Genomic DNA, 15,356 nt, shown 5'->3' with positions numbered 1-15,356 from the left:
CGGCATTTGGAGGAACACAGCAGATGAGTTTAAAGTTCAAGTACAAACCAAATCAAAACTCATTGCCATTGATTCATTCCAACTCACAGCGACTCTATAGGACAGACTAGAACTGCCCCACAGTGTTTCCAAGGAGCAGCTGGTGGATTCAAACTGCCAACCTTTTGGCTTGCTGCTGAGTTCTTAACCACCGAGCCACCAGGGCTCTCAGTTCAACCATCCCCCAGAAGGAACCGGTTGCTGTAGAGTCGATTCTGACGCAAACAGACAGTATAGGACAGGGTAGAACCGCCCCACGTGATTTCCAAGCAACAGCCAGCCTTTTGGTTAGCAGCTGAGCTCTTAACTACTGCACCACCAAGGCTCCAAGTTCAAATATAAAGGCATGTAAACGCAGGAAACTTTCCTATAGAAAGCGCAGAGGCAGGTGAGAGTTTTCTAGCATGCATTTCAGCAGCTGTTGATTTCTGAATGGAATGTGTATCTGTAGCTCCCGTGTTTATTCCTGTCTTTGGCCCTTAAAGCAACCACTTGACAGCTGCTGACAAAATAGGAAGTGATTTGAATGGAGCCTTTGTTTTAATAACTTTTTAAACTCCGGATTTTTAAAACAAGTTTTATACGTGGATTGGCTACCTTGCTTTATTTACTACTGCTATTGCTTATAAAACAACTGCGTAGGGGTTAAAATATCAGTGCAAAGTCCTGTACAAATATTGATTTAAAAAGGAGCTCTGCGCACAAGGCTGGATGCTGGTTAAATTCCAAGCAAGCTTTTTTTTTTTTTTTTTGCTAGAGACTGGTGGGGGTAGGGCGAGAAAAAGGGAACTGCGAAGGAAAGGAAGAGAAGTTAAACCTTCCTTTCCTCCCTGCCTTCCTCAGAAAACCCAATATGGCATCTTCCATGAGGAGCTTGTCTTCTGACCACAGCAGATACGTTGAATCTTTTCGGAGGTTTCTCGACACTTCCACCGAATACCAGTGCATGCAGGAATTTATGGACAAGAAGCTGCCAGGCATTCTAGCGAGGTAATAAAAAGGGAGGTTTTTGTCAAAAAGACAAGGCTTGGACTCCTGTGCGAGCGAAAGATGGGTCGAGGCCAGCCCGGCAGGCTGGACGCGGGGATAAGGGCGGGTTACTGATAGCAGCTCGGGCTGGGCGGCCCCTGCTCAGCCCCTGCTCGCCGCCTCTCCCGCAGCGCCCCAGTTAGACGCTGGCTTTAGCCCTTCAGAGACTCAGGTTTGTGCGGTATTTCCAGCTACACGAAGATAAGCGTTAACCATTTAGAGGCACAAATCCAAGCTCATCCGGGAAGAGATAAGATGCCCATCTTGGGACTCAGACTTTTCAGCCCTTCTCCAAATTTTATATTTCAAATCAGTCCCAAATGGAGCGTAGTATTCTTTTCAGTAGAATCAAATATAAATGATTGCCAGATACTGTTTGCCTCTGTGGATTAAGTGGGTGCCCCTCCGTTCTCATTCTATCAATTTAAATTCATTTTCCTTATCTATTATTACGGTTATCACTCTCAAAAAAATTATTGTCTGTTCCTTTCAGCTTCGTATTAGCAATGTGGCCCCCAAAAAGGAGTGTTTTACCATTATCAGTGAAATTCACTAGTTGCTCTCCTTCTCAGGCTTTTTTTTTGGTGATTAATGTGTCCAATTTGTGCCAGAGCCGATAAGCATTATGAGAGTAACAGACTCCACAGGCTAAATAAAATCAAATCGCCTCTCTGGAGGTGGATTGCTGTAACTTACTCTGCATCAGGAAATAATGATGGAAAGCTGGGAAGATATGATTGACTGCAGATCCAGTTTCCAACAGCCAAGGAACCTGATATTTTATCTTTTTCGGGATTTCACTATTGTAGGCCTGAAATTCTTTTACCAGGGCAGCTCCCCTGCCTGGCATTGTTGTATGTATGTATGTGGAATCCTGGTTTTGGACTGTTTTCTATTCTTCATGCTTCAGTTTCTAAATGCTAGCTTTTTTTTTTTAATGGAGTGTGATAAAATATATTGGGTGGTGCAACGGGTTTGCAACAGGCTGCTAACCTGAAGGTTGGAGCTGGAACCCACCAAGCCCTTCCACAGAGGAAAAGGCCTGGTGATCTGCTTCAGTGACGATTACAGCCCAAAAAACCCTTGAAAGCCGTTCTACTCTATAACACATGGGGTCGCCATGAGTTGGGGACCAACTCTAAGGCAGCTAAAATTAGTAATTAAGACATATTAATGCATGATAGGATAGCAATGCAGAAATCAAAGCAGACAACAAACATAGACAACTTATTATCTAGAAACTGATTATAGTTTGGGGCCCTGGTGGCAAAGCTGGGTAAGAGCTCCGCTGCTAACCACAAAGGTTGGCAGTTCAAGTCCACTAGCTGCTCCTTGGAAACCCTGTGGGGCAGTTCTACTTTGTCCTACAGGGTCGCTATGAGTCAGAATCGACCTGACAGCCATGGGTAATTATAGTTTACTTTTTTGGTTCTTTTTCTTATTTCTAAAATTAAAGGTAATGTATTAATTTCTAAGTTCTTTCTCTGGACTAGAAGTCTCTTTAGGTCTGTAGTTTATCCAGACCCTTGGTCTTCTTCAGCCATACAGTTTGCTTTGAAGAGGTGCTGTGGATAGATATAACATACTGACAAATGACCCCTCCCCAGTCTTCAAGGTATATACAAACTTACTGGAAATATTGAATGTAAAATTTGTGAAAGACTGAAGAAGTTTCAAAGGCATAATTAAGTTTTCATTATTAGAAATTATCTGAAGTGTCATTTATTTAAAAAAAAATCATGGTGACCCCATGTGTTTCACAGTAGAACTATGCTCCATAGGATTTTTTTTTTTTAATAATATTTTATTGTGTTTTGGTGAAAGTTTACACAGCAAATTAGGTTCCCTTTTAACAATTTTTATACAAATTGTTTGTTGCCATTGGTTACAGTATTACAATGTGTCAACATTCTGATTATTTCCATTCTTTTTGTTCTGTTTCCGTGGATCTAGCTTCCCTTCCTCTCCTTGCCATCTCATCCTTGCTTTTGGGTAAATGTTGACCGTTTGGTCTCAAACTGTTAATTGTTTACGGGAGCACATTACTCATAGGTGATGTTGTTCATTTTGGAAGCCAATCTATTATGTGGCTGAGTGGTGACCTGCAGATGCTTCAATTCCAAGTTCAAAGGGCATATTAGGGCAATAGTCTAGGGAGTTCCTCTAGTCTCTTTTGGTCCAGTAGGTCTGGCCTTTTTTAGGAATTTGATTTTTGTTCTACATTTTTCTCCCATTCTATCTGGGACCTTCTATTGTGTCCCTGGTCAGGACAGTCCTTAGTGGCAGCAGGGCACCATCTAGTTCTTCTGGTCTCAGGTTTGGTTGGAGAGTTGTTCGTGTGGGCTGTTAGTTCTATGGACTATTCTTTGAGTCTCTGATTTCTTTCATTTCCCTTTTGCTCCATATGAGTAGAGACCAATAGGTGTACTTAGATGGCCACTTACAAACTTTTAAGACCACGGACACTACTCACCAAATTCAGATGTAGAACATTATCTTTGTGAACTACATTATGCCAATTGATTGAGTTGTCCCCCAAGACTATGATCCAAGCCTTTTGACTCAGTAAACCAATTGCATGAGTTGTTTGGATATGTCTAGGAAGCTTCCATAACTGTGCCTCCTATGTGGTTTGTTATATATGTGGATATATATGCAGCATACACAAACCTGTCTATGCATATGCTTACAGATACACCTATACATGAGTGGGCATTTCCTCACATACGCCTTCCTGTACACATATATGCATCCATAACTACCTATGTAATCACACACATATTTTTTGGTTGTTTTTCACGTTGTTGAAAGATTATGTATGTAATAACATTTACTGAAATAGTCCCTTTTTCTTATGTACTTCTCAGTATCTTTATTTACCTTAGTCAAGCTGTGCTGACTTAACCCATATTTGAGATTGCCTTTCCCATTGCCAAAAGCAACAAGTGTCCACTATCTAGAAAGTGATTCCCACTCCCTCTCCCTCCCATCCCTGGTAACCATCAAAGAACTTTGCCTTCTGTGTATATATCTATTCTTGACTTTTTTATAATAGTGGGGCTATAGAATATTTGTCTTTTTGTGATTGACTTATTTCATTCAGTATAATGTCCTTCAGATTCACCCATGTTAGAAGATGTCTAGAGGACTCCTCATTATTCTTCATTTTTGCGTAGTAATCCACTGGATGTATGTACCACAGTTTGTTTATCCATTCATCTCTTGACGGGCACTTGCTTTGTTTCTGTCTTTTTGCTATTACAAATAATACTGCAGTGAAGATAGGTGTGCGTATGTCTCTTTGTGACACTGCTATTAAATCTCTAGTATATATACCTGGAAGTGGGATCACTGGATCATAAGGTATTTCTATTTCTAGATTTTCGAGGAAGTGCCATACTGTTTTCCATAGTGGATGTACCATTTTACAACCCCACCAGCAATGTACAAGAGTTCCAATACTCTCACAACTTTGCCAGCATTTGTTGTTTTCTGTTTTTTTCATCACTGCCATTTTTGCAGGGGTGAGATGGTATCTCATTGTAGTTTTGCTTCTCTCTAATGGCTAATGATTGCGAGCACCTTTTCATGTTATTTATTGGTCGCCTGAATATCCTCTTTGGTGAAGTGTCTGTTCATGTTCTTTGCCATTTTTTGATTGGATTGTCTTTTTATTATTGAGTTGTTGCCTTTTTTTGATTGGGTTGTTTGTCTTTTTGTTGCCGAGTTGTTGAAATTTTCTCTATATTTTAAAGATTAGACCCTTATTATCAGATATGTCAATCCCAAAGATTTTTTCCCAGTCTGTAGGTTCTCTTTTTAGTATTTGGTGAATTCTTTTGATGAAGTGTAAATGTTTAATTTTCAGGAGCTCCCAATTATCTAGTTTATCTTCTGGTCTTTGTGCATTGTTAGTTATGGTTTGTCTATGAGGTCAAGTTGGTTGATTATGTTATTTAGCGTTTGGATATCTGTGCAGGACTCCTGTGTCTCAGGGAGGGGGTGGTGGGCGTGACCTTGCTTGCACACTTTGGCTTCCTCCGCCTGAGTACTGGGCATACCCTAATGCAGAGGGCAGGTGGGGCGACTGCTTGTACTGGGACAGTTCCAGGGGTGGCGGCGCTGGGCTTTAGTTGTTGTCCTGTTATTCTTTGGATTGACTTTTTGCTGGATGGCTACATATAAATGGCTGGGTGCCTCCACTGAGAAACAGCCCCTGCGGTAATTCTTAGCTCCCTCCCTTCTTGCATTCACCAAGGGAGTGGAGCTCCCACCCGTTCCTCTGTTCCTCTATTCCTTCCCTTTACTCCCCTGCAAATGTGCACTCTCTGTCTACACTATCTCCTTCTCTAAGGCTCCGATGACTCTGTTTCATGTGCTCTAGACGCACGTTTTCATGGTTCCTGGTTTCAGAAGTATACCACTCCTGTGGTTACCCCCTTCAAGGGTGCACCATCCCTGACCATTCCTATCCACTTTGTCATTTCTTTTTGGTGTTGTTTGCACAGAATCTCTGTCACCAGCTGTGCTCTTTGCAGGTGGTTTTCTAGGTTCCTCACTCCAGGTTGTTTGATGCCATCTCAAAATGCCCACACTGCTCTGTGCCAGAAGGCAGGGCACAGTAGATCTTTGAATCTCTGTTTTTCTGCTGGTCTCATTCTGCCTCTCTTTCCATTCGGTGCTCAGTCTGTTTCTTGGACTCTCCATTTCATGTTCTGCAGCCTGAGGGAGCTTTTTGTATGTGTTTTACTTAGTTTCTTGAGTCTTTGTTGTCAGGGGGCCATTAAGGCGCATGTATCTAAGGTGGCATATTGATCGTTCTCTCGCTCCCTAGAGTTTTCAAGGCTGTGATCTATGAGAAGCAGATTGTTAGGCCTTTCGTCTAAGGTGCCTCTGGGTAGGTTTGAACCATCAACCTTTTGGTTAGTATTGGAGTGCTTAACTGATTGCACCAGGATACTTTTTCCTAATGGTAGTGTTTAGATTGAGATTTAGCTGAGAAACCTTGAAAATTGTTACTTAAAGTTATTTATAAGTAGGCAAGATGCCAACTTAATTTTTATGTTTTATTGAAGACATGCATGAGCTTTTAAAAAAAGTTAAATGGTTCTAGAAAGCTTATTACAACCACAATGACAAAAACAAAAGTAGTAGCCCCTTGCCCTACTTACTCTCACCTCCAATTCCTATTTTCCAGAAGCAGCCGCTTTCAATACTTTGAAATCTTTTAGTTGTTCCTTATGAAATTTTCTTTTCTAATTCTGGCTAACATGTTATCCTGCTATTTCTTAATTTTGCTGTATTAAAATAGCTGCACAGACATGCATAATTTCCTTCCCCCATAATGTCAATAAGTCAAAATTTTTCTTTAAATTATTTGGTGTTAATATCATTTTGCCTGGTGGGTAGCGGTTAAAGCACTTAGCTGTTAACCTAAAGGTGGGCGTTTGGAACCTACCAGCTGCTCCGTGGGAGAAAAATGTGGCAGTCCGATTCCATAAAGATTACCAAAAAAAAAAAAAAACCCAAACCCACTGCCACTGAGTCGATTCCGACTCATAGTGACCCTGTAGGACAGAGTAGTCCCATAAGGTTTCCAAGGTATAAATCTTGTAAAGCAGGCTGCCACATCTTTCTCCTGAGGAGCGGTTGGTGGGTTTGAACCACTGACCTTTCCGTTAGCAGCCGAGTGCTTTAACCACTGTGCCTTGGAAGCCCTATGGGGAAATTCTACTCTGTCATATGGGGTTGCTAGGAGTCAGAATGGACTTGATAGCCATGGGTTTGGTTGTTGTTATATTATTCATAATTGAACAATGCATTATGCGATAATTACATTTCCTTTCATGTACAAATTTTTGGCTTTACTAGAGTTAGCTATTGTCTTGATTTTGTTTGCTTAATTTTCCACGTGCGTAGCAGTACTTATACCCCAAGCCGCAGTAATAAACTCTTCTCAGTATATTCAAACAGATCAAGTAATCTGTCAGCTCCCCTCCCTACACCCCCCCCCACCCCCATGGAAACATCTTTCCTGAAGTTTCTATACTTCTCTTCCATTCTAGGCTGATTTTACTCTTGGTGTGCTGAATAACTATTTTTTTTTTAATTAATTTTTATTAAGCTTCAAGTGAACATTTACCATTCCAATCAGTCTGTCACATGTAAGTTTACATACATCTTACTACCTTCTCCCACTTGCTCTCCCTCTATTGAGTCAGCCCTTTCAGTCTCTCATTTCGTGCCAATTTTGCCGTCTTCCCTCTCTCTCTATCTTCCCATCCCCCCTCCAGTCAAGAGTTGCCAACACACTCTCCAGTGTCCACCTGATTTAATTAGCTCACTCTTCATCAGCATCTCTCTCCCCCCGCTGACCAGTCCTTATCATGTCTGATGAGTTGTCTTCGGGGATGGTTCCTGTCCTGTGCCATCAGAAGGTCTGGGGAGCATTGCCTCCGGGATTCCTCTAGTCGCAGTCATACCATTAAGTATGGTCTTTTTATGAGAATTTGGGGTCTGTATCCCATTGGTCTCCTGCTCCCTCAGGAGTTGTCTGTTGTGCTCCCTGACAGGACAGACATCGATTGTGGCCGGGCACCAACTAGTTCTTCTGGTCTCAGGATAATGTAGGTCTCTGGTTCATGTGGCCCTTTCTGTCTCTTGGGTTCTTAGTTGTCGTGTGACCTTGGTGTTCTTCCTTTGCCTTTGCTCCAGGTGGGTTGAGACCAATTGATGTATCTTAGATGGCCGCTTGTTGGCATTTAGGACCCCAGACGCCACATTTCAAAGTGGGGTGCAGAATGTTTTCATAATAGAATTATTTTGCCCATTGACTTAGAAGTCCCCTCAAACCATGTTCCCCAGACCCCAGCCCCTGCTCCGCTGACCTTTGAAGCATTCATTTTATCCCGGAAACCTCTTTGCTTTTAGTCCAGTCCAATTAGGCTGACCTTCCTTGTATTGAGTGTTGTCTTTCCCTTCACCCAAAGCAGTTCTTATCTACGGATTGATCGATAAAAAACCCTCTCCCTCCCTCCCTCCCTCCCTCCCCCCTTTGTAACCACAAAAGTATGTGTTCTTCTCCATTTTTTCTATTTCTCAAGATCTTATAATAGTGGTCTTATACAATATTTGTCCTTTTGCCTCTGACTCATTTCGCTCAGCATAATGCCTTCCAGGTTCCTCCATGTTATGAAATGTTTCAGAGATTCGTCACTGTTCTTTATCGATGTGTAGTATTCCATTGTGTGAATATACCACAATTTATTTACCCATTCATCCATTGACGGACATCTTGGTTGCTTCCAGCTTTTTGCTATTGTAAACAGAGCTGCAATAAGCATGGGTGTGCATATATCTGTTTGTGTGAAGGCTCTTGTATCTCTAGGGTATATTCCGAGGAGTGGGATTTCTGGGTTGTATGGTAGTTCTATTTCTAACTGTTTAAGATAATGCCAGATGGATTTCCAAAGTGGTTGTACCATTTTACAATCCCACCAGCAGTGTATGAGAGTTCCAATCTCTCCACAGCCTCTCCAACATTTATTATTTTGTGTTTTTTGGATTAATGCCAGTCTAGTTGGTGTGAGATGGAATCTCATGGTAGTTTTAATTTGCATTTCTCTAATGGCTAATGATCGGGAGCATTTTCTCATGTATCTGTTGGCTGCCTGAATATCTTCCTTAGTAAAATGTGTGTTCATATCCTTTGCCCACTTCTTGATTGGGTTGTTTGTCTCTTTGTGGTTGAGTTTTGACAGAATCATGTAGGTTTTAGAGATCAGGCGCTGGTCTGAGATGTCATAGCTGAAAATTCTTTCCCAGTCTGTAGGTGGTCTTTTTACTCTTTTGGTGAAGTCTTTAGATTTTTTTTAGATGAGCATAGGTGTTTGATTTTTAGGAGCTCCCAGTTATCTGGTTTCTCTTCATCATTTTTGGTAATGTTTTGTATTCTGTTTATGCCCTGTATTAGGGCTCCTAGGGTTGTCCCTATTTTTTCTTCCATGATCTTTATCGTTTTAGTCTTTATGTTTAGGTCTTTGATCCACTTGGAGTTAGTTTTTGTGCATGGTGTGAGGTATGGGTCCTGTTTCATTCTTTTGCAAGTGGATATCCAGTTATGCCAGCACCATTTGTTAAAAAGACTATCATTTCCCCAATTGACTGACACTGGTCCTTTGTCGAATATCAGCTGCTCATACATGGATGGATTTATATCTGGGCTCTCAATTCTGTTCCATTGGTCTATGTGCCTGTTGTTGTACCAGTACCAGGCTGTTTTGACTACTGTAGCTGTATAATAGGTTCTGAAATCAGGTAGAGTGAGGCCTCCCACTTTCTTCTTCTTTTTCAGTAATGCTTTGCTTATCCGGGGGTTCTTTTCCTTCCACATGAAATTGGTGATTTGTTTCTCTATCCCCTTAAAATATGACATTGGAATTTGGATTGGAAGTGCGTTATATGTATAGATGGCTTTTGGTAGCATAGACATTTTTCCTATGTTAAGTCTTCCTATCCATGAGCAGGTTATGTTTTTCCACTTAAGTATGTCCTTTTGAATTTCTTGTAGCAGAGCTTTGTAGTTTTCTTTGTATAGGTCTTTTACATCCTTGGTAAGATTTATTCCTAAGTATTTTATCTTCTTGGGGGCTACTGTGAATGGTATTGATTTGGTTATTTCCTCTTTGGTGTTCTTTTTGTTGATGTAGAGGAATCCAAGTGATTTTTGTATGTTTATTTTATATCCTGAGACTCTTCCAAACTCTTCTATTAGTTTCAGTAGTTTTCTGGCGGATTCCTTAGGGTTTTCCATGTATACGATCATGTCATCTGCAAATAGTGATAGCTTTACTTCCTCCTTACCAATGTGGATACCCTTTATTTCTTTGTCTAGCCTAATTGCCCTGGCTAGGACTTCAAGTACGATGTTGAATACGAGCGGTGATAAAGGGCATCCTTGTCTGGTTCCCGTTCTCAAGGGAAATGCTTTCAGGTTCTCTCTATTTAGAGTGATATTGGCCATTGGCTTTGCATAGATGCCCTTTATTATGTTGAGGAATTTCCCTTCAATTCCTATTTTGATAAGAGTTTTTACCATAAATGGGTGTTGGACTTTGTCAAATGCCTTTTCTGCATCTATTGATAAGATCATGTGGTTTTTATCTTTTGTTTTATTTATGTGGTGGATTACATTAATGGTTTTTCTGATATTAAACCAGCCTTGCATACCTGGTATAAATCCCACTTGATCAGGGTGAATTATTTTTTTGATGTGTTGTTGAATTATATTGGCTAGAATTTTGTTGAGGATTTTTGCATCTATGTTCATGAGGGATATGGGTCTATAATTTTCTTTTTTTGTAATGTCTTTACCTGGTTTTGGTATCAGGGAGATGGTGGCTTCATAGAATGAGTTGGGTAGTTTTCCGTCTTTTTCTATGCTTTGAAATACCTTCAGTAGTAGTGGTGTTAAGTCTTCTCTGAAGGTTTGGTAGAACTCTGCAGTGAAGCCGTCCGGGCCAGGGCTTTTTTTTGTTGGGAGTTTTTTGATTACCGTTTCAATCTCTTTTTTTGTTATGGGTCTATTTAGTTGTTCTACTTCTGAATGTGTTAGTTTAGGTAGGTAGTATTTTTCCAAGAATTTATCCATTTCTTCTAGGTTTTCAAATTTGTTAGAGTGCAATTTTTCGTAGTAATCTGAAATGATTCTTTTAATTTCATTTGGCTCTGTTGTGATGTGGTCCTTCTCGTTTCTTATTCGGGTTATTTGTTTCCTTTCCTGTATTTCTTTAGTCAGTCTAGCCAATGGTTTATCAATTTTGTTAATTTTTTCAAAGAACCAGCTTTTGGCTTTGTTAATTCTTTCAATTGTTTTTCTGTTCTCTAATTCATTTAGTTCAGCTCTAATTTTTATTATTTGTTTTCTTCTGGTGCCTGATGGGTTCTTTTGTTGCTCACTTTCTATTTGTTCAAGTTGTCGGGACAGTTCTCTGATTTTGGCTCTTTCTTCTTTTTGTATGTGTGCATTTATCGATATAAATTGGCCTCTGAGCACTGCTTTTGCTGTGTCCCAGAGGTTTTGATAGGAAGTATTTTCATTCTCGTTGCTTTCTAAGAATTCCCTTATTCCCTCCTTGATGTCTTCTATAACCCAGTCTTTTTTCAGGAGGGTATTGTTCATTTTCCAAGTATTTGATTTCTTTTCCCTAGTTTTTCTGTTATTGATTTCTAGTTTCATTGCCTTGTGGTCTGAGAAGACGCTTTGTAATATTTCGATGTTTTGGATTCTGCAAAGATTTGTTTTATGACCTAATATGTGGTCTATTCTAGAGAATGTTCCATGTGCACGAGAAAAAAAAGTATATTTTGCAGCAGTTGGGTGGAGAGTTCTGTATAAGTCAATGAGGTCAAGTTGGTTGATTGTTGTAAGTAGGTCTTCCATGTCTCTATTGAGCTTCTTACTGGATGTCCTGTCCTTCTCCGAAAGTGGTGTGTTGAAGTCTCCTACTATAAATGTGGAGGTGTCTATCTCACTTTTCAATTCTGTTAAAATTTGATTTACGTATCTTGCAGCCCTGTCATTGGGTGCATGAATATTTAATATGGTTATGTCTTCCTGATCAATTGTCCCTTTTATCATTATATAGTGTCCTTCTTTATCCTTTGTGGCGGATTTAAGTCTAAAGTCTATTTTGTCAGAAGTTAATATTGCTACTCCTCTTCTTTTTTGCTTATTGTTTGCTTGATATATTTTTTTCCATCCTTTGAGTTTTAGTTTGTTTGTGTCTCTAAGTCTAAGGTGTGTCTCTTGTAGGCAGCATATAGATGGATCGTGTTTCTTTATCCAGTCCGTGACTCTCTATCTCTTTATTGGTGCATTTAGTCCATTTACATTCAGCGTAATTATAGATAAATAAGTTTTTAGTGCTGTCATTTTGATGCCTTTTCATGTGTGTTGTTGGCCATTTCATTTTTCCACATACTTTTTGGTGCTGAGACGTTTTTCTTAGTAGATTGTGAGATCCTCATTTTCATAATGTTTAACTTTATGTTAGTTGAGTTGTTACATTTTTCTTGGCTTTTTTCTTGAGTTATGGAATTGATAATCCTTTTTGTGGTTACCTTATTATTTACCCCTATTTTTCTAAGTAGAAACGTAACTTGTATCGTTCTATATTGCCTTGTATCACTCTCCATCTGGCAGTTCAATGCCTCCTATATTTAGTCCCTCTTTTTGATTATTGTGATCGTTTATCTATGGATTTCCATGATTCCCTGTTATGTGTATTATTTTGTTTATTTATTTATTTTTTAGAATTAATCTTAATTTGTTTGTTTTTGTGCTTTCCCTATTTGAGTTGTGTTGATATCAGGACGTTCTGTTTTGTGACCTTGTATTGTGCTGGTACCTGATATTATTGGTCATCAGGCCAAACAATCTCCTTTAGCATTTCTTGCAGTCTTGGTTTAGTTTTTACAAATTCTCTAAACTTGTGTTTATCTGTAAATATCTTAATTTCTCCTTCATATTTCAGAGAGAGTTTTGCTGGATATATGATCCTTGGTTGGCAGTTTTTCTCCTTCAGTGCTCTGTATATGTCGTCCCATTCCCTTCTTGCCTGCATGGTTTCTGCTGAGTAGTCTGAACTTATTGATTCTCCCTTGAAGGAAACCTTTCTTTTCTCCCTGGCTGCTTTTAAAATTTTCTGTTTATCTTTGGTTTTGGCAAGTTTGATGATAATATGTCTTGGTGTTTTTCTTTTTGGATCAATCTTAAATGGGGTTCGATGAGCATCTTGGATAGATATCCTTTCGTCTTTCGTGATGTCAAGGAAGTTTTCTGTCAGGAGTTCTTCAACTATTTTCTCTGTGTTTTCTGTCCCCCCTCCCTGTTCTGGGACTCCAATCACTCGCAAGTTATCCTTCTTGATAGAGTCCCACATGATTCTTAGGGTTTCTTCATTTTTTTAAATTCTTTTATCTGATTTTTTTTCAGCTATGTTGGTGTTGATTCCCTGGTCCTCCAGATGTCCCAGTCTACATTCTAATTGCTCGAGTCTGCTCCTCTGACTTCCTATTGCATTGTCTAATTCTGTAATTTTATTGTTAATCTTTTGGATTTCTACATGCTGTCTCTCTATGGATTCTTACAACTTATTAATTTTTCCACTATGTTCTTGAATAATCTTTTTGAGTTCTTCAGCAGTTTTATCGGTGTGTTCCTTGGCTTTTTCTGCAGTTAGCCTAATTTCATTTGTGATGTCTTTAAGCATTCTGTAAATTAGTTTTTTATATTCTGTATCTGATAATTCCAGGATTGTATCTTCATTTGGGAAAGATTTTGATTCTTTTGTTTGGGGGGTTGGAGAAGCTGTCAAGGTCTGCTTCTTTATGTGGTTTGATATGGACTGCTGTCTCCGAGCCATCACTGGGAAACTAGTTTTTCCAGAAAATCTGGTGCGCTGGCTCCTGGCTCTGAAAACAATCGCTGTCTCCCCGTATTTGTTCATTCTCCATCTCTAAATCTGTGTTTGTTGTTCAGAGTTCGTAGATTGTTATGTATGTGATCGATTCACTTGTTTTTCCGAGTCTTTGTTGCAAGAGGGATCCGCGGTAGCATCCACCTAGTCCGCCATCTTGGCCCCGCCTCCGCTGACTAACTATTGATCAGGGAATTTACTCCACCTCCTGGGAGTTCTCTTTTCCTCCCTTCAATATTGAGTCCCCTAATTCTGAATGCCATACCTTTCTTTTCTTGGTTTCCTCAGCCCATTTTTCCTCTAGCTCACCCTTTAAGCGTTATCCTAGAATGGGTACATGGGAGATAAACTTTTTGAAACTCTGGTTCTTTGAAAATGCCTTCGCTCTGTACTCATCTTTGACAGTTCAGCTGGGCATAAAGCTTTCTACTAAAAATGATTTTATATAAAAAATTTAAAGGCATTTTTCCATGTCTTTGAGCTACTAGAGTTGTAGTTAAGAAATCCAATGCCATTAAATTTCTGATCTTTAGCATGTGACCTTTTTGTCATTGTTTTTTTTGTTGTTGTTGTTTTCCCTACTTGAAAGTCTTTGGAATCTTCTCTTATCACTAGTATTCTGGTATCTGAAGAAAATGACTTAACGTGAGTGTCTTTTTTTTTTTATTTGTTTGTTTAGGTGTCCCCTGGGAAGGCTGGGCCATCTACATCTGAAAATCAGCCATTGAAAACCTCATGAGTGCAGTTCCATTTTGGCACACATGGGGTCGCCATGAGTCGGAGGTGACTGGTTTTGATTTTTAGGCTCTTTAAAATGAGATTCAGATCGTTCACTTCTGGGGAGCTTCGGTATTATTTAATCATTCTTCCCCTCTGGTTTCTCTTTCTGAAACATCTTTTCATCAAACACTGGAGCTCCTGGATTGAGTCTCTATTTATATTTCCACTTTTCTAAGATTTTATCTTTCAGCCCTTTTATTAATTTTCTGCTATTGTATCTTTAATTTTGAAAAAATGTTTCTTTTTTATGGCATCCTGTCCATGTTTCACAGATGCAGTATCTTCTCATTTCTATTGTGAAACTTTACTCTGCTTCCTGTATGTTCCATCTGAGTTCACTTTTTCAGTTCCTTTTGTTTTTCTGTTTCTCGTGTTAGAGGTGTTCCAGAACTAAAGGATGAGCCTTGGTTTTCCATCCAGTCAAATAGTGGCTCTAAAAAGCAGTTTGAATGTTTATGTACGTAGGGGCAGGACTTAGCTGAGTTCGGGACTCACAGTAGTAATAGGGCATGGACTTAGCTGTTTCCTGGGCGGTCCCCAAATACCAAGATGTAAAACCTTGTTCATTATGCTATTTCATTCCCTAGGAGAGGAATTCTTCAGTCCCTTATCAGGGGATGGCAGAATTAGAGAGAATACACTATATAACAGTAAATAATAAAAGTTTTTATTTGTTACATGAAAAACATTTATATCCTTGCTTGAAATATAGTAAGAGTTCAATAATTATTAGTTATCATCATAATATATAAAAGGGATAAAAGGGCTACATATAGTATAATTATAGAGAAGTTGTAGGATGAAAAGAGCTGGTTTATGTAAATCACTTAGCAGTGCTTGAAGTAATAATAACTGCTAACTTATGTTGAGTGCTTGTCATGTGTACACACACTTCTAAGAGATTTACTTGAATTAACTCATTTAATACTCACAATTCCTCCATGAGTTAGATATTATTAATAATCATATAAGGTCTATGTTATTATTACCCTACTTCATGCATAATAACACAGAGAGATTAAATAATTT

General features: G+C 39.3%; 1 protein-coding gene across 1 annotated transcript in view; it reads left to right on the top strand.

The window, feature by feature from the left end:
- Window positions 1-295: 295 nt before the first annotated feature.
- HNMT (histamine N-methyltransferase) overlaps window positions 296-15,356 on the top strand; it is a 55,988-nt gene continuing 40,927 nt past the window's right edge. Inside the window, exons 1-2 of the mRNA XM_064287260.1 lie at window positions 296-427; window positions 883-1,029. Of these exons, the coding sequence (XP_064143330.1) occupies window positions 893-1,029 (137 nt within the window). The 5' untranslated portion in view covers window positions 296-427; window positions 883-892. The remainder of the gene's footprint in view (window positions 428-882; window positions 1,030-15,356) is intronic.

This window comes from Loxodonta africana, chromosome 6 (genome assembly GCF_030014295.1).
Source record: "Loxodonta africana isolate mLoxAfr1 chromosome 6, mLoxAfr1.hap2, whole genome shotgun sequence".
Taxonomy (NCBI): domain Eukaryota; kingdom Metazoa; phylum Chordata; class Mammalia; order Proboscidea; family Elephantidae; genus Loxodonta; species Loxodonta africana.
The sequence above is the reverse complement of the archived record's forward strand: the minus strand, read 5'-3'. Positions and strand labels throughout refer to the sequence as shown.